General features: G+C 38.4%; 1 protein-coding gene across 1 annotated transcript in view; it reads right to left on the reverse strand.

Moving 5' to 3' along the window:
- LOC107602799 (microtubule-associated serine/threonine-protein kinase 3-like) overlaps positions 1-20,383 on the reverse strand; it is a 50,488-nt gene that overhangs the window by 27,735 nt on the left and 2,370 nt on the right. The window contains exons 2-7 of the mRNA XM_016295383.1: positions 16,896-16,982; positions 14,259-14,376; positions 13,490-13,624; positions 13,010-13,167; positions 7,169-7,244; positions 6,883-7,092 (exon numbers count right to left, since the gene is read on the reverse strand). Of these exons, the coding sequence (XP_016150869.1) occupies positions 6,883-7,092; positions 7,169-7,244; positions 13,010-13,167; positions 13,490-13,624; positions 14,259-14,376; positions 16,896-16,982 (784 nt within the window). The remainder of the gene's footprint in view (positions 1-6,882; positions 7,093-7,168; positions 7,245-13,009; positions 13,168-13,489; positions 13,625-14,258; positions 14,377-16,895; positions 16,983-20,383) is intronic.

Below are 20,383 nucleotides of genomic sequence, written 5' to 3' on the forward strand. Positions count from 1 at the left end.
CAACAGTTTTAAGCATGAAATGTTGACAATATAAGTGGACTCAATCGGGGAAAAAAAAGAGTCACAAAACTGAAGATGTGATTTAATTTACTAAGGCACACCATTTTAGCAGCATACTGTGCTGATCATCAAACAGACAGAAGAACACTGTATCCGTTCTGAACACTGGACAGTATTTGGCGAAGTGACTGGAATGTTATTTCTTGCTTGTGCAGGGGAATCTGCTGGCTTGTGGGATGCGGGAGTGGGAGGTAATGAGCTACTTGTGCTACAGGATCAAATCCTTTCCAGGCGCTCGTGTGAATTTTAATCAACTCTGGATACTCATTGAATCTGGATTTGAGATGCATTACATGCCAATCTAAAGACGAGACTTAATCAGATATTATATCCTAAACACAAGTGTCTGTGACAGAGCGCATAAAAACATTTGTAATCTTTCTTGAGCTGCTGTCTCCTCACGTAAGGCTGTTTAGGAGAAAAGCTGAGTAAACAAAGGATCACGTTCGGTCAGGCGACTCCTACGAAAAACTAAAATTACTGCATTTTTATGCATTTGATGAAGCCGAACAAAGTGAGGGAGACATGCTCAGCATTAAAGAGCCTCATAGCACGATAAGATGTGTGACTCATGTTTCGCAGACAGCCAAATGCCACTGCAAGAGGGGTTTGAGGGAAACATGGATGCTTCTAACTCGACACGAACAGTCACAATCAAAACAATGAACCGTTTCCTTTTTTAGCACTGCAGCCAGCCAGTCTCTTTCCATCATAAGTAGATGGCAGCTCAGACTCCACTGTGGCTTGTGCCCCTGCAGCACAGAGCTTTATAATGATGCCCAGCTTCAGGCTGTCCTTACCGTTTACATGATCATAAATAGATAGTATTTTTTGCTCAAGGACCAAGCGCAACATGGGGTTCCATTTGCAACATTCAATAATTATTCATGAAACTGATAAATGTCCAAAAGTCTGAAAACACGAACTCACCCAAAAATTAAAATTCTGTCATTAATTACTCACCCGTGTGTTGTTCCAAACCCGTAAGACCTTTGTTCATTTTGTAACACAATTTAAGATATTTATGAAATCTGAGGGCTCTCTGACCCTCCCATAGACAGCAAGGTAACTACCACGTTCAAGGTCCAGAAAAGTACCATGATCGACAAAGTAGTCCGTGTGACATCAGTGGATACGCCGGATCTGGGTCAGCGCCGCCACATCACAGCGCTCGCGTCATGATACTGTCGTGAACGTGCATCCACAAGTGACGCAGTAGAGTCGAAAATGTGGAATAAAGTCGTTATTTTTGTTTTCTTTGCGCAAAAAAGTATTCTCGAAGCTTCGTGACTTTACAGTTGAACCACTGATGTCACACGGACTACTTTGTCAATCATCTTGGTACTTTTCTGGACCTTGAACATGGTAGTTACCTTGCTGTCAGATTTGATCAAAAATATCTTAAATTGTGTTCCGAAGATGAACGAAGGTCTTATGCGTTTGGAATAGCACGAGGGTGAGTAATTAACGACAGAATTTTCATTTTTGAGTGAACCCTTTAAAAAAAACAATTTGGGAGTTGTATTAAAAGGTGCAGTAAGCGATTTCTGAGAAACGCTGTTGATATCTGAAATCACCAAAACAAACACGCCCCTCCCCAAAAGGATCACAACCCTATCTTGATAGCTCCACCTCCAAATTCACAAGCATGCTATGCAAAACAGTCACCTACCCCATCACAACTGGACAAGCTCCTTCCTGGTGATTGGCTACAAGTGTATTTTGGTGCTTTGTCCCATCCACTTTCAATAGCATTTCTCAAAAACTGCTTACTGCCCCTTTAACTTTGACAAGTTTTTTTTTAACTAATGAAAAGTTGAAGTTAAAACAGATGCTGCACAATATTGAAAAATAAATATTTTCTGAATATTTTCCTAATTTTCTGAAATACAAAACATTTCTATCATCTGAAGTGTGCTGTGACTTATATTTCAAAGTGACTTATTACATAAATAACGTCAAGCTAGTGCTGGGCGGTATGACAAAAAATTTGTCACAGTATTTTTCAAAATTATACCGGTTACACGGTATTTTTTTTTTCATGCATGACCGGGTGTTAACCATATTTTCTACTGATTGAGAGAGGAAATACTGCTGTATATCGACTTAGAATGCCCTATTTTACTGTCATGATGAGTGACTATAGTAAAAAAATATGCGGTTTGTTTTGGCTATATTAATTTTTTGTCTCCTGCAGCGCACTGCCTGCGTCTGAGCGTAAAAAAAAACAACAAAAAAAAAATACCCCAACAGACGACAAAAAAAAAAATGGAGCATGTGATATTAACAGACGAACTACGCTCATATTTATAATTCCAAACAATCAGTAAGCGACAGGTGCTAGGAAACGCTGTTTTGTACTCATTTATTGACGAGTTGGCTGCAGTGCGGCCAACTGAATGCGCTACAGAATGCGCTGCTTCTCTGCCGCTCACTGCACAGAACAGACGCCGAGAGAAGTGACACTTCTTCTGGAAAGTCAGACCTTGCGTTCACGGGACAGCACTGGCGAAATCTTTCAACTGAACCATAGCTAAGGTTTATCCAAAAAAGTCGCTAGGTTTGCCAGTATGAATATTCTATGGAAAAAAGCCGCTAAAAGGGTCTGAAAGTTGCTAAATCTAGTGCTAAAGTCGCGCTCGTGTGTGAGAGACGCAGGAGCTGATGGCAGGGGACGGTGGATATTTGTGGCGGTCAATGTGGATATTGTGGATGAGTTCTTCTGTCATCACGTTCTATTAGTTCTACAGCTTCAGAACTTTCACGCTTAGTAACACATACAGCTGTTCCCTCACCACAGTGCAACAGTGAAAAGGGACCCCTTTCAAACAGTGTTGCGTTCCGAACGTTGTTTAAGCGACATACACCGACCGGTATTGCGGGATTTAAAAAATTCATATCATAACAAAAATAAACACTGGTATTCGGTATGAACCGGTATACCGCCCAGCACTACGCAAAACATTTCAATTTGTGTTGAAAGAGAGGTACCTGAGCCCAAGTTTAAAAGCTTTAAATTTAGTCTTGGCATTATAACGTTTATAATGAATGCCACTAATTTAGTTTGTTCTGAATTTTGTTAAATTTAAAGGATTTGAGTTTATATTTTTTTGTTTTATTTACCAATATTTTACATTACTTCTGAATATAATAATAAAATATGACTGTTACACTGACATGCCTTATCGGTCTCTTTTTTTTTTTTTTTTTTTTTTCCATAACGCCAGTGAAAATAAATCAGCAAAGACTATGAGATCCCAGAAGGGAGCAGAGAATGACAGCGGAACAGCGCAGAGTAGACTGATGTAACCACAAATCCACACAAAACCGCAGGATTTGACTATCAATCACAACAGGTTGATGATTGAACAGTTAGAACAGCTAAACTGCGGCATGACTGCAGCATCTGGGGCCCCGCGCTTGGCACCGCTGACTAAGGCAAGTGGGAAACACTTTAATAGCCTTATCTATGAGCACGACATCCAGCACACAGCAGCGATCTGACAGCGCTGAGTCTTGCCTGGGGTTGTCTGAACACTACATACAGGGTGGGCGTAAGGGTTGCTATGGAAACTAACACCCTGTAGTTGCAAAGATGAGCATGGAGCTTCAACGGGGAGATCTATATTTCTAATCAAAACCTCTGCTGCAGGGTATGCACGCATTTATACACAAAACGACACATGCAATTACATGAAAACGATCGCATGTATGCAAATGTACGTGCATGCAGCTAACTCAGTTTGTGGATGATCTTTTTTTGGTGGGTGTAAAAAAATAAAAAAATCGCAAAGTATTTATAGAGTAAAAACACCTTGGGGAATGAGGTGGATTTCACACTCATTAGGGGAAATGGTCACAGTTTCTGTTGAGAATACATGATGTTTCTGGCCCCTTAAAGCCAGCAGCACACTAACAGCAGCAGTCACAGAACCCAGCCATGCCCTGATGCCGCCGTCAGCCTGATATTCCTGCCAAACCACAACCACCATCTCAGACCACATGCTGGCTTTGGCATAATCAGAAAAGGACAGCGTTACCAAGCTGACACTGGCTAAAGCAACAGAATTTAGCCTGAAAACAGTTGTTCATGCGGTCATGAAAAAGACTAGTTGACCAAAGTCAAACTAAATTCAAACTTGTGGCGCATAGATATTAGAAGTTGTAAATCGAAGTTGTAAATAAAACAAAGATTGGAGAATAAGAGTATGTTTTCCTAGATAATTCTAAAAGTCTAAAATGCTTTTAATTGAATGTGTTAGCATTTATTTGTGAAATTGACTAGCGATTTCTGGCTTAAAGGTTTTTCACAAAAAATTGCATTCTATATTTGATTGACTAGGACTGCACGATATTGGTTAAACGGTTAATTACGATTTTGCTGAAAAATAGAATCACGATTACTAAACAATTATGCTTAAAATCGAGAGAAGCAGAAATCAAGATTAAAATGTCATTCATCACACAGCCGTACGACTATCTAAAACTTTTAGCGGTCATCTACAAATTTTGAGAACGAGCTCAGTTTATATGCAGATCAATAATTTGACCCTTTTTTTGCTTGGATCTATTAATTTATTCCCAAAAAAATATAAGAAATGTAATTCATACATACAACCTAAATATACCCGTTTGTTCTGTGAGGAGTACGTTTTTAATTGATCAATTAAAAACAGATACAAGTGAAATAATGAATATTATATATATATACAGGTGCATCTCAATAAATTAGAATGTCATGGAAAAGTTCATTTATTTCAGTAATTCAACTCAAATTGTGAAACTAGTGTATTAAATAAATTCAATGCACACAGACTGAAGTAGTTTAAGTTTTTGGTTCTTTTAATTGTGATGATTTTGGCTCACATTTAACAAAAACCCACCAATTCACTATCTCAACAAATTAGAATACGTCATAAGACCAATAAAAAACATTTTTAGTGAATTGTTGGCCTTCTGGAAAGTATGTTCATTTACTGTACGTGTACTCAATACTTGGTAGGGGCTCCTTTTGCTTTAATTACTGCCTCAATTCGGCGTGGCATGTAGGTGACCAGTTTGTGGCACTGCTGAGGTGGTATGGAAGCCCAGGTTTCTTTGACAGTGGCCTTCAGCTCATCTGCATTTTTTGGTCTCTCGTTTCTCATTTTCCTCTTGACAATACCCCATAGATTCTCTATAGGGTTCAGGTCTGGTGAGTTTGCTGGCCAGTCAAGCACACCAACACCATGGTCATTTAACCAACTTTTGGTGCTTTTGGCAGTGTGGGCAGGTGCCAAATCCTGCTGGAAAATGAAATCAGCATATTCAAAAAGCTGGTCAGAATTTAAGGGGGTCTGAATACTTTCCGTACCCACTGTATATATATATATATATATATATAAAAACACTTGTTAAAACAAAATTCTTGAAAAAATTTAATAGTTTACTTTGGCATAACCTTTTATTATTATTTTTCTTTTAGTTTTTAATAACATTAAAACATTTGCCTGTCAAATCAAAGTCATGTGGTAGACAAATACCGTATTGTCCCGAATATAAGACGATGTTTAGTTTCTTGGAAATACATCTGAAAAAACGCGGTCGTCTTATATTCAGGGTCTAGACTTTGACATGTCAATAATACACCCACAACAATAGGTGGTGCCAAATACACATAAAACGAGTGTGCCATGAAATACGTAATGTAATGCGTGATGTAAAGATCGCGAGTAAAAACAAAAGAAAAAGAAAAACAACTTACAGCTGCATGAGTCGTGAATGTCACGTTAGCCTGATGGGACCAAACTCCCTTTGTGATTTTAAAACGTAAGACAGTACCCAGATTTGAAGACTACAGTAAGATTTAACTTCTACTGTTAATAAGATTTTGGTAGGCTACTATTAGATGGATAGCCTAAATGTCCTAATTCAGATGGGCTACCTGTTTTTTAATTTTTTAAATGGTATATCAAAAAGTGTATATTTCTTAAATGTGATTGTTGGTACAGTTTACCAGTTTTTACCATACTTACAAAACAAAAATTAAAATAGGAAAAATATGCAATATGAAAATAATTGAAGACAAAATGTGTTTTACTGAGAAAAAAAACAAGATTTGGTTTTTAAAAAGCCTTTTTCCAAAAGGTACATCTGGAAAATAATCAGGGTCGTCTTATATTCGGGCCAATATGATACATTGAAAAAAATAAGTAAATGATGTCAAAAGCCATATGGTATTACGCACAGAGACGATCTATGACAGTGCACGAGTTGAGGTCTCTTTCATGAGAATGATAAACTTTGAGGAAGCAGCACTGGCCCGATCGTTCAGATAGTTTTAAGGGGGCTGAAGCCCACCTAAAAGGGTCTAGGACCGCCCCTGTCGCTCTACACCATACAACTATACAATTTGCAGAAAGAGAAAGCTGAAAACCATCAGAAGAGCGAAAACAAAAAGAACAATTAGATGGAGATGGATGACATGTATAGCAGCATGCGGTAAGGAACATTCATATCTGGGAGAAGTCAGTAAATTCGAGTACAATCACAGGCTTCACTTATCCCATGTGAATGCCCCTGTCCATGATATGTAACTAATATGAAATTCACAATAGTTAGTAAATATGGCTGTCAATCCAAAATACCTATCAGGTGAATCTAGCTACTGTGTCGCCATAATATTTTTTTGTTTTTAGTCTTTCTGTACATGGGTCGCCCGTATGCAGGTGCCACATGTCAAAGCATGTGCAGACCACGTCTCCAGCATCAACAATCAGTTTCATACCCAAACAATTGTCTGGATTCACCGAACAAAAAACTTTTTAGAAATTCCCGCCTCACCTCATGCAGCATTTTTTCCAGTTTATCTTGCAGCTCTATGAAGTACAGGGATGTGATCAGGCCCTTCTGGGATTTATCCAGACAGTCCCTGGCCAACTCCACCAACTGGTGCTGGATAAATCCCAGGACGCCGTCTCCCAGCGGTAGGGTGCTGTCTGGGGAAAACTGCCTGATGACTTCCAGCAAACGCTCCTCCATCTGAGCGGTGGCCTGCACAGCAGAAAGAACATTAGGCATCGCAGATTTGTAGAGGGAAAACTGCCAATAATCAGTTGGCACTACATACCTTTGGAAAACGCTCCTTATAGACATGGTTCATCATTATAATTTCATTATCAAAGGAGCCGCCAGTTCGTCCAGGGCTGAAACAAGGAGAACAACAGATGAAAACTTGCTATGTACTGGGCTGAAACTGAAACGAATAATCAGGATGCCGAAAACCGAAACCAAAAATAAATGTAATAATCAATAATTGTTGTTTAATAATCAACACTCAAATAAAAACCGAGTTGTACAAACATTTAAATTGCACACAAGGAAAAAGCTGAGACATTTGTTTCATATTAAAAGTGACAAAGCACAAAACTTATTTCAATTATTAGATGGCAAGTGCGACAATAATATTTAGTTAGGTTCACGCATCGACAGAAAACAGCACAGAATAAAAGACTGATCTTGCGATTTAAGAATCCATATCGATTAAAAATTACAAATCGATATTGTTAATCCAGCACTAGCATCCACACAGCTAACATGTTTACCTGGGGTAGTTTATCCATGCTGAAATAGACATTGACATGATCAAAATACAGAGAACTGCTAATTAAACATCCAGGGTTCGTACACATTTTTACCAATAAATTGCCATGACTTTTCCATTATTTTTAAGACTATTCATGACCTAATGTTCCATTATTTTACAAGAATACATTTAAAATAAGAAAAATCTATGTTCAAATTTATCATAGCATATGTTAACTAAAATTAATGACTATTAATGCTACTTATTTGCTTTCTATTTGTTTTCATAATAAGTACAAGCTTCGACTGTGCCAGAGGTTAATCCACACAGAGAACACATCCCATCACTGAATATTATAATTTATTTAAAACTAAACTCAGGACCTGAATTTTATTTAGGAAACAGTTTAGGTCTAACAAGTAGCATTCAGGTACAGAAATATACAGAAATCAAATAAACTGTAAATTAAAAACAGATTAATCCTTAAAATTAACGTTACAAAAGTTTTTTTTTTTTGGATTAACATTAATGACAGAAGGCACAGCTGCTGTCCCTTTAAGACCGACTGCATGGATCCAATATACTGATACACAACGGTTTACATTCACTTAAGACAAAACCGACTGTGTTTATGAGGATACTCGCAAGGATGGGCATTTTTACATAATTTTGTGTGTATTTGGCCGCTTAAGAGCAATAAGCAGCGAAAAAAATACTCAATTTGGTACTCGCGAGGTGTTTTCGAGGCGGGTTTATGAGCGCACAGAAAACCGTCTGGAGGGTGCGACTAACCAATGTGTGCGACTAACCAATGCTTTAAAAGGACAAAAAGATGTGCAAATGATACAGTTTTGTGAAAATGCAGCACTGGCCCGATCAGGCAAGTGACAATTCTGTCAACTGTCCCAAAACGTGAGCAAAAATCTTGTAATCGCAGCGTGCAGCAGCTCTTGCAGTGCAGGCGAGATGCGCTGATGAGAAGCCGTTTTGAGAGAGTGAAAGAGAGAAAAGACACGGTACCGCTGAATCACTCATGCTGTTTTCATATGACTGATTCAATCCAATATTCTGTGTGGATTTATTTACATCTAACCTACATGCTATATTAAAGGGGTCATATGATGTTGCTAAAAAGAACATTATTTTGTGTATTTGGTATAATGAAATGTGTTTATGCGGTTTAAGGTTAAAAAAACACATTATTTTCCACATACTGTACATTATTGTCTCTCCTCTATGCCCCGCCTTTCTGAAACTCGCTGATTATTACAAAGCTCATCGGTCTGAAAAAGCGAGGTGTGCTCTGATTGGCCAGCTATCCAGTGCGTTGTGATTGGCCGAATTCCTCAAGTTTGTGACGGAAATGTTACGTCCCTTGCCATATTATGGTGCCTGCGGCAACCACCCCAGGCTGGACTCCACTTCGTCCACAGTGAAAGCCGATCCGGCGATCGACAGTGCGAAGTTGATGTATTTCCTCAGCGACCAGCACGGATCAGCTCCAGGCATGACGAAGCTATATCGTCCTCTTTTGGAAGGCCAAACAAAGTAGTTTCACTTTCACAACGAAACACACAGCGCCTTCACGACATGGCGGCGGCGGCAACAACTACAGCGAGAATAAAAGTTACGCATTCTTTTTTTGCATGCACATTTGGGCAGCGTTATGCAAATTTTCCCAGATAGTGATGTAGGTATGTGGGGGCGTGTTAGAACGAGCCGTTTTAGGTAGGTGTGGTTGCCTCTGAACTTTTATAAAGAATATCTCTTTGGATTTGAGACTTTAGTCTTTGCAACTTTACAGATCTTCTTTATGCATCAAGAGCTTGTAACACTCCAAAGAGAAAGGAAAAATTGAAATCGCATCATATGATCCCCTTTAAATAAATGTTTGCGGGGATTTCCCATATTCTAAATGCGAAACCTGCGGAAATGAGTAAAACTAGCCAATATATGCACGATACCACACCGAAATTCAGGACCTGATTTAAAAATATATCCTATTGCACAAATATATCCGAAATAAATTTCCATGACTTTTCCAAAATGTTCTGGGTTTATTAATTTTTCCAAAACTACTCCAGGCCTGGAAATTGCAGTTTTAAAATTCCATGACTTTTCCAGGTTTTTCATGACCGTACGAACCCTGAACGTCACTGGTCCATTCAATGATTCTGGCCCTTCAAAACTATTTCAGCTCGAAACCAAAAATGGCTGTTTCGGCAGAAATTATTCCATTGCATCACTAATAAAAACTGCCATCATGTAGATTGATGGTTAAATACTTTACTTACAAACATACCAACTAAACCTCTTTTATTTCAAAAACCAAGCGAGCAGTGGGCTAAAGGTGAGGCATTGCACTGCAGTCTGTGGCCTCATAAACACACACACACACACAAAAAAAAACTCATTTGACTTTAGTTTCTACTTCAGACTCATCCTCTCGCATATCAACTGGTCAGATGCAAATTTCAAACCCGTGTTCAATTACACCACAGTAAAATCTGTCTCTTCTATGACTCAGCCTCGAGGGAGGTTCTTTTGCAAAACAAAAACGCTCCTTTTGTTTTGTTTTGATGGGGAAACCCTGGATATTCCTATTAGTCAGGAATCCACTCATCTGACAAGAGGAGAAAAATTTGTCATGATTTCCTCATCATCAAGTCATTTCAAACCCATATGACTTTCTTTATGGTTGTTCTTTTTCATACAGTTACGATTTAGGCTTTCAAGCTTCAAAAAAGGGTGCAAAGGCACCAAAGAAACACCATAAAGTGGCCTTTAAAGGGGACAATTCACCCAAAAATTAAAATTCTTTCATCACTCACTCATCCTCAAGCTGTTCTATATCTGTATGAATTTCTTTCTTCTGCTGAACACAAAGCCAAACAGTTTCTGGATACAACTGATTTCCATTAGGGATGCACAATATTTATTCTTTTATTTTTTGACGGATGCAGTTGAAACCTTAACATTTTATTTGTGGATTTAACATTAATAGATGGTCTAATACAAAAGAGCTGTAAAAAAAATCTAAAAATCTTTTCGAGCTCCTTGTATTTAAGTTTTCAATCCATATGAAAAATATATATTACATATTACTGAATAAATCTGTATATTAAATTATTTAATTAACAAGTATCATGTTTGTGATTTTTATTCATGCAAGCTATAGCTTCTGACCTTTAAATCAAAACAGACTCGTGATTTTATGACATTACTGCTTCATTTATACAGAAACAAGTATCTTAAAGGAGTCATATGATGCTTTTTTAAAGATCATTATTTTGTGCATTTGGTGTAACAGAATATGTTGACATGCTGTAATGTTCAAAAAACACATTATTTTTCAAATACTGTACATTATTGTAGGTCCTCTGTGCCCCGCCTCTCTCAAACGCTTAGTTTTCTACAAAGTCCCTCCTTCCGACAAGCGCAGTCTGCTCTGATCGGCCAGCTGACCCAGTGCATTGTGATTGGCCGAACACTGCAAGCACTCGTCGGAAATGTAACGCCCCTTACCATAATCGCGAGCTTCATCTTTCAAAATAAATGTAAAGACAGTAAATAATGTCTTAAAGTTTTACCATCAGTTCAAGCCCCAAAGGGGAACAGAGTCGCGTGACAGACACAGTGATGAAGCTAGTATGTGTTTGCAGTCAATAGCAAATACTTAAACTAATAACAAAACAGTAGCTGATTCAGAAGCACCAGATTGTCATAGCAAAGTCAGAATTACCTCCTCTCCTAGGTTCACGAAACGGTCGTCCAGAAAATGCATTGCTGTTCTGTCGTAAGTGATCTTAAAGATTCCTAAATGCATCTACTTTCGGAAGGCCAAATAAAGTGCTTTTGCTTTCGCCTAGAAACACACAGCGTCTCCCTGACATGCTGCTTCAACACTAACTGCGGTTACTGAAACCACGCCTTCTTTCTTTGCGTGCACATTTGGGCGCATTATGCAAACATTTCCACATAGTGAGGTAGATATGTGGGGGTGTGTTAGAACGAGCCGTTATAGGGGGGCATGGCAGAGTCTTAACTTTGATAAAGAATATCTCTTTGGTTTTGAGACTTTAGTCTTTGCAACTTCAGGGATCTTATCTATGCACAATCAGCTTGTAACACTCCAAAAAGAAAGGAAAACTTGAAATCGCATCATATGACCCCTTTAATGTAGTTAATAATCTTTATCAAACAGAGTGGTCCTGACTGAAATGTTATTAGTGTATTTTACTTTTCATTTTATTACAAGCAGGCCTACAGAACCCCTTAAATAAAACATCTTACCAGACGGGCATTAGGACCTGGGGGAGGCTGCCGCTGCTGCTACTACAGGTACTAGTAACTGTTTACTCTACAGCACACTGGACATCGCATTCTGTACATTCTCAAATTAAATGCGGCTATCCAAAATAATGAATCTAATCACCATCCAGTAAAAAAGTTTGCTTCAAGAATGACCACACTGCTGATGTGATCTTATCGCTAGCACACCCTGAGCATGTAAGTTATTCATCTTGTAGGCATACATTTTTTTCAAATCGGTCGATGTTTACATTAAGTCTTTATCAGCCGATTCCAATAACGTTGCAATAATATCGTGTACCCCTAACTTCCATAGTATTTTTTTTCCATACTATGGAAGTCAGTGGGGACCAACAACTGCATGGTTACACACATTCTTCAAAATATCTTCTTTTGTGTTCAGTAGAAGAAAGAAACTCATACAAGTTTGAAACCACATGAGTGAGTAAATAATGCGAGACCTTTTGGGTGAAATTTTGCTTTAATATTACATATCTATTACAAATCTATTTTGACTACGCACATCACAGTCATTGCATTTTATTTCATTTTTTTTGCTTTTTCCTTTCTCTTCGGAGTGTTACAAGCTCTTGGTGCATAAAGAAGATCTGTAAAGTTGCAAAGACTAAAGTCTCAAATCCAAAGAGATATTCTTTATAAAAGTTCAGAGTCAGCCACACCTACCTAAAACGGCTCGTTCTAACACGCCCCGAATCATCGCTCCGGCCGGACAGGGCATCATCAACAGTATGGTGAGGGGCGTAACATTTCCGTCACACGCTCGAGGTATCCGGCCAATCATAACGCACTGGATAGCTGGCCAATCACAGCACACCTCGCTTTTTCCGACCGATGAGCTTTATAAAAATCGACGCATTTCAGAAAGGCGGGGCATAGAGGAGAAACAATAATGTACAGTATGTGGAAAATAATGTGTTTTTTGAACCTTAAACTGCATAAACATTTCATTACACCAAATACACAAAATAATGTTATTTTAGCAGCATCATATGAATAAAATGCAAACAGTGGCAATCTATGTTGCAATTAATGTGTACACGTGTTTTTGTTTACCTAAGGCTACGTGACCGGGGTCGCATAAACGGGGAGGGCCGCCCATCTTCATCAGTCATGCTCTCCGAACTTCGGAAGTGTTTGAACAGGAAATGAAGCTCGTCCTGTGTGGGTTGGTATGGAAGCTGGTGCAGTCGTTCTTGTGATGAAGATGATGACTGGAAAACAACAAACAAACACATTACTCCAAATACATGGCTACAGCGAACATAAAACGGTCCCATATTTACTGAAAACCATCCTTAAACATAACACTATTATTGTCTAGGTATGCGGAAATATGAGAATGTTTCACAGAGCTGATTCATACAGCAATACTTAATCCTCCTTTGCTTTTTTACCATTAAAGGGATTTAATGGAAAGTTCTGACAAACATTGTCATTATTTATGCATCCTCATGTCATTTCAAACCAAATGCTGTTCATTTTATTTTCATGGAACACACAAGACTTAATTACAGATATACGAGAGCCACATACTGAGACGGTTGAGCTGGGAGGGTTGGTCCCGTAACCTGAGGATGGAAGTGAAGCCAGAGACCACCGTCTCCCTTCCGCTCTACAGAGAGAAAACAAAGAGCATTTCAGGAGACAGAATGATATTCCTATATAATTCTGCATATATATATGAATTTAGTTAAATATGTTATTCAGTCCGATTTGTGAATCATTCATCTGATTCTTGAACAAATTCCTCACACTAATTTGTGAGCAAATGGTTCAGGTGAATCATTCAGCAGATTCGCAAACAAATAATACAGCTGATTTCTTAATACATGATTCTGATGATATAAGTCAACAAATCATTCGGTAGAATCATGATTTGTCATTCTGTTACGGATTTATTTCTTGAGTTAGTGTCACTAATCAAATAGTCCAATCACTGTGGGAAAGATGATCAATTTTCTCACACAAAGCTATCATACCACATCAAACGCTTTGAAAGACAACGCAAAATTCATATGATCTACTTTAGTTGTGCTTTTTTTTTGGTCATTTTTGTAGTCGACAGACATGGTTACTGATAAAACTGCTGCTGAATGGAAAAGAGCAGTGTGAAGAATCTTCAAAATACTCTTCTCCTTTTGTGCTCTGCAGAAAAAGAAGAAAAAAAAACATACAGGTCTGGATTTTTCCATGTTTCTTGGGGCGATCAAGTAAACCCTTGAGGCAGTGTGGTAAGAGGCATGAGGCTGAAGGAGTGGACAGGCTTATGTTACGCCAGCTACATCAACCTCTCAATGGTCACAGGCCAGCTCAATGTCATGTGACAGCGAGTATTACCTGTGTGGGCGGACAGAGGCGAAAGAGGGCGGGTGGGCGACGGCGTTCCAACCCCAAGGCTCTTTCTATTACTGTTGCGACAGCTGCAACACACAAACAAGAGGAGAGGGATTATTAAAAACCTTTCAACATAATCCAGCCCAGCCTTTATGGTCGACGGCAAAGTTGACAAAGAAAAATACAAAGGATTTAATGAGCAGCATGCTCTCAATAGTGTTACAATAACGCCGCTTTTTGATTTAAGTATACTCCTATGAGTAATTCTGCAGCATCTGCAGGCTCTGGCCATCAGAGGTGTCCTTCAACACAGCTGTCACTTGCATTACCCCCGAGACTAAAGTTGTGCATGTGATTTGTCATTTGCTCATCTAACACCTCATGCATTGCACCTTCATCCCTTGCTAGTCTGCAGCTACAGATGTCTATCAATGCATGCAGATATTTTTCTATGCCATCATCAACAGCTCAAAATAAAGCCATGCAACAGTTTTCATAGTCCTAGACAAGCGACTACGACGCCCAAAATACAGTCTAGGTAAACAACACACTATGTTTTGAAACACAACCATAGCATCACTGAACACCCCACAGCGTGATTACATAAATCGGCCGAGAAATGCCCACGTCGCGTGTCAAAAGTTGACACATTAGAAAGTTTTGATCGTGCATGCCTCCTCTGATATAACATGTTACCTTTTGGATCGCTTGAGCATCGCGCCCGTGACGAAACGAGCTTTGCTGCTGCCAGGCAACGCGCTCCAGGAACTCGGATCAGACATAATCGCAGACGACTAGCGTGCCAACTGTCCAAGCAAACCCGAGTAACAGAACCCGAACCCCTCTGCGATTCATGAGTCCGCCTCACGACTGGATGAACTGGTAGGGGGGACTGCGTTTGGCTCGCAGCGCTTCATCGCTGCTCTTTGTGTGGCACGCTGCTGCTGCTTGCCTGGACTCGCCGTGCAACTTAGTAAAAGTTTAGAAGTTCACATTCTATTTAAATCATCTTCCGATATCGCCTCGACCTGGCACAAAGTTAACTATTTACTTTCCAAAAAGCGCATTTCATCGGATAACAGGAGAGAGTCCGTGTTTATAGGTAAGACGCTGTGTTGTGGTTGTTTCTCTCGCGTTGATTGATTGCCGGGTGATAAACTTGGGATGTACCATTTTGACTGAAGAGGGGGAGCGGAGTCGAAGCCGAGTGTTCGCCCTGGGTCTAACTAAAAGATGTCAATTTTTAAGGTGTTTAACACCTTGGTATTTGTCGTAGAAATATTAACTTTGCACCTTCTGAATACATATTTTTGCGTGTTAAGAGAATAATATATCAGATGTAACGGATGGACTCAAAGGTGGTATGACCTAACGTAATCGTTTCTCCAGTGACTCGAATCTTCACGTGGGGGGATGATTTTGAAAACTTTTTTTCAGGCTTTAAAGTAACCTAATGTTAGTGTAATCTGATAACAGAGCACACCATAAACCCCTCTTTTTAGGCAAGTACCAGATAATGTGTGTCATGTCACGAAATGTTTTTAATACGTCTGAAACGGTAGGCTATTTAACGTGATCACAATTTAATAAAAACATAAGGCCGATTATTTAATTTCAACGCTTATTCAAACAACGAATAAATTATATAAGAAAGTGAGCAAATAACATTTACAGCATCAGTAACGACGAATCAGTTAAACCATTGCGTCGCAAAATTATTCACTGTTTCAAAGATATATATATATATATATTTTGTTAAAAATATTTATAAATAAAAAAAATTAATAATTTTTGCATGTTAAGATGGAAGATATAGTGAATCCCAAAGATGGTATGACCTAACATAAGCATTTCTCCACCAGTGACATCAAATCTTCATGTGAGAGCTGGAATAGGCCATATATAATGTATTATAATTATACAGCCTTTATATATATATATATATATGTATATGTATATATCAATTAAGCATCTTCTAAATAATTTATCATTTTTGCATGTTAAGTGACATGCAAAGTAATAAGTAAGCGTTTTCCCCCAGTGACATTACTTTTTCACGTGAGAGTTAGTCAAAGTCAGACCATCGAATATAATGATTTTTAGAAATGCATTTTATTTTTATTGATTTTTAAATATTCTTTTTCATTTTAATTGTATTTATTTAAAAATATTAGTAAAATATGATTATTATTATTATAGATAGATCGATCGATAGATCTATCTAGCAGTATGGGCTTCAAGCTTGTTCCATATATATCATATAACACAGGCTACTAGAATATATTTAACTTCTGCATCAAATTATAACATTAAAACTCTCATATTACATAAACTGTCTTGTTGCGGGGGATTTTAAAAAGGAGATAAACAACACTAAAATCAACTAGTCAGTCATGGGCATCCCATGTGCTCAGGTGCTTTTGCTATCCATATGAATCAAATAGCATGAGCTTTACATATAGATATGAGTGTAGGTCACATTAAATGAGAAAAAAAAAATCAATGAGATGTGTTTGTCATGCTGACTAACTGAAGACAGTTCTGTCTCTCTGCAGGACCGGAGCAGGTTTATGTAATGTTTTGGCATGCGAATCGGCTGTCTTACCTCCAGGGGTGAAGGGATTGTAAGGGACTGCAGGGGCTGCCTGGACTGCATGGACTCAGGATGATGGGGCTCTGGCTGGGTGACAAACTGAAAAGCAAGACACGTTTACATGCATTAGCGCTCTGACTAAGTGCATGTGGACTGTATTTTTCTTGGTGTTTCTTCATGCTCTCGGCAGCACTGCAAATCAATGTGCTTTAGGGATTCATTAAAAGGGTCCGATTATGCTTTTGTCTGTAATGTTGCTGTTTGAGCATAAAAAAGATCTGCAAAGTTACAAAGCTCAAAGTCCTCTTCAAAAGAAGATATTTTATTTAACAGAAATCAATTTTCAAAAACTACAATGAACGACTCGTTTGGACTACAACGCATATTTTCCGGGATTTGTGATATCACAAATATCTACGAATGGGACGAGACCTGGTCGAGCTGCAATCATGGTGCTGCAACACGACAATGAAATGACTGAAAGAGAACATAAATGCACAAATGAATGAATGAGATATGAACAGGGGCTTTGAAAAGACCATCTTAAAGCTGCTGTAAGTGATTATCAGCATCTTCACTCCAGTCTTCAGTGTCACATGATCCTTCAGAAATCATTCTAATATTTACTGCTCAATACACATTTCTTATCAATATCAATAATGAATCCAGCTTAATATTATGTGAAATCTGTTATCTTTATTTTTCAGGATTTTTTGATGAACAAAAAGTTCAAAAGAACAGCATTTATGACGTGGATATTTATATATATATATATATATATATATCACTGTATATATATATTTTTTTTTATTGTGTAAAAGTCCTAACTGTCACTCTGTAAGGCTTTTAAGGCTTTGTAAGAAGAAAAGAAATCTAAGCATGGCCTGCACTTTTTTAGCCAATCAGCAACCTTGGACTCCCAAGGCGTGTGGATGAATAGACGGAGACAGTCTATTTTAGTCTGACGAAGGCTAGCAAGATGGCTAACATCACATACAGCATCTTTAAATGACATAATTTCCACCTGATGGAAAATGTCACAGGAGATGAGATGAAATGCATCATGTAGGATGACCAGCCAATGTGTGCAACATGATTCATACAATCAGAGATCTGACAGCATATGCACTGGATTATTAGAAGGGTTCTATCTACATAAAACCATATAATCTCACATTTCCCGCCATTCTCGTCAACACCTTTCAATCTGGCCCTGCAGGAAGCCGGTGTTTTCCAGTATAAAAGTTCACTAAATTACTTTAATGTGTGACCTTCAAAGTCATTTACCGTTTACCGCCACCATAACTTTCAGTTCCACAAAATGCATTAGTGGCATCCAGATAAGGCCATTAACTGCAGGAAGCACAATTTCTCATGTTCCTTCATGCTATTCAATGTTGTCATCAGCCGAGGAGCCTAAAACATATTCAGGCTAACCTGACAGGTATTTACACGTCAAACTGAAAGCAGAATTAATGGAGCAAATCAAAATAGACACGAGGCATGTTGTTAGCGGAAGCCAGTTTAGACAGGTATTGATTATTGTGACCTTGACGAGGGTAATGTGCTGTTTTAGTACTGACTGTTCTACACTTTGCACTAAATTATCCCCTGAAGTGCATGAGTCGAACTTCGATGAACTTTGGTTTGCGTAACAAATGTGTATTTTGGTGACCTAAAAGCTAACCGGAACATTAAACATGCATGACTCTACAAATAGGGCTGCCACCGTCTGGCAGTTTGTATATTCTCACTGCAACCGATAGCAACAAGCGCTCTAGAAGTGTGAAGATGTTGTCATGGTGAAGAGAGAAAACTGGAGACGACCCAACTGTGAATACTACCCCCCTGCGCTCAACAATCTGATGTTATGCCACTTTCAACCATTCTCTGTGCATTTAGAATATGCAGTGTTTGATAAAGCGCGTTGTATCTTCTTCTTGACACAATGCAGTGCTTTTGGAACCCAAATCTGAAAATCCCTGTAAATCAGCAGTGATCCGCAATCAAATTCAGAGGTGTTTTTGCTGAAGGAAGGCTCCGGATATGGGCTCCTACACACTGGGATTGAAAATGTAGTGGGCTGTGGGGTCGGCTATATTCACTCCAAGTTCAGAGTGGGAGGACAGGGTTGGAAAGCTGCTGTAATCATGTTGAAGGCAGGCAGAAAGCAAGTGTCAGAAAAGCAGGAAAACATTGCAAAAGCCATACGGATGCGATAAGGAGAGTGTCAGAACACTCAGACTCGTGTTCTCACGTAAAAGCTCGACTCATAGTAGGATCCTGAAAGTGTGATTAGAGAGTTCACTCAATAGAAAGCACATCTGTAAGTATTCAACTGTAATGTGACGCAATGTGATGTGCCATTATTCCAATAAAAGGACATTTCGCAGTAAGAGACTGTAGTGAAGACAATTCTGACTAATAAGGAATGGCAAACAATGTATAGTCCTGTTAAATTTACTGTAAAACTATTGTTTTTGAAAAATTTACAATAAAAATACGATAACGACAAGTGGACCTATTCATTAACCGCCAAAAGTACACAAACACTGTTAGGGTAACACACATGAAACTAAAATAATACAATAAACATTAAAGGATTAGTTCACTTCCAGAATAAAAATCTCCTGATAATTTACTCACCCCTATGCCATCAGAAATGTTCATGTCTTTATTTCTTCAGTCGCAAAGAAACTAAGGTTTTCGAGGAAAACATAGATATGGATTTTTCTCCATCTAATGGACTTCAATGGGGACCAAAGGGTTGAAGGTCCAAATTGCAGTTTCAGTGCAGCTTCAAAGGGCTCTAGACGATCCCAGCCGAGGAATAATATATATATATATATATAGTCCGTTGTTCCCCATTGAAGTCCATTATATGGAGACAAATCCTGGCATGTTTTCCTCAAAAACCTTAACTTCTTTGCGACTGAAGAAAGAAATACATAAACATCTTGGATGACATGGGGGTGAGTAAATGATCAGGAACTTGTTATTCTGGAAGTGAACTAATACTTCAACTAAACAACATAAAAGGTGACAAAATAAGAAATGTGCAACAAAAATAAATAAATGTGAAGCTTTCATGTGAACTTTTACTGTTTTTCCACCATAAATTACCAGGCGACTTACATTTTTTACTTACACATTTATTTTAGCAATATTTTGATTAGCTGGTTCAGGTGTGTCTAATTGGGGTTGGAGCTAAATTCTGCAGGACACCGGCCCTCCAGTTTGGGCACCCCTGAGCCAAACCATCGGCCATTTTCTAAAAAACATTTTTTTTAATTGATATACTTTTTAACCACAAATTAGGGCTGGATGATATGGCCTAAATTTATATCACAATATATTTCTTAATTTCGGTCGATACGATATAATTCCGATAACGATATGAACACTATTAAAAAAGCCTCATAAAAACAGCCACAACAGATGTCTGTACCTACAAACTTATGAAAAATTTATTTGCCAACTCTATGAAACCTACTCCTATA

The sequence above is a fragment of the Sinocyclocheilus grahami genome, unplaced genomic scaffold (genome assembly GCF_001515645.1).
Source record: "Sinocyclocheilus grahami isolate Dianchi unplaced genomic scaffold, SAMN03320097.WGS_v1.1 scaffold335.1, whole genome shotgun sequence".
NCBI lineage: Eukaryota > Metazoa > Chordata > Actinopteri > Cypriniformes > Cyprinidae > Sinocyclocheilus > Sinocyclocheilus grahami.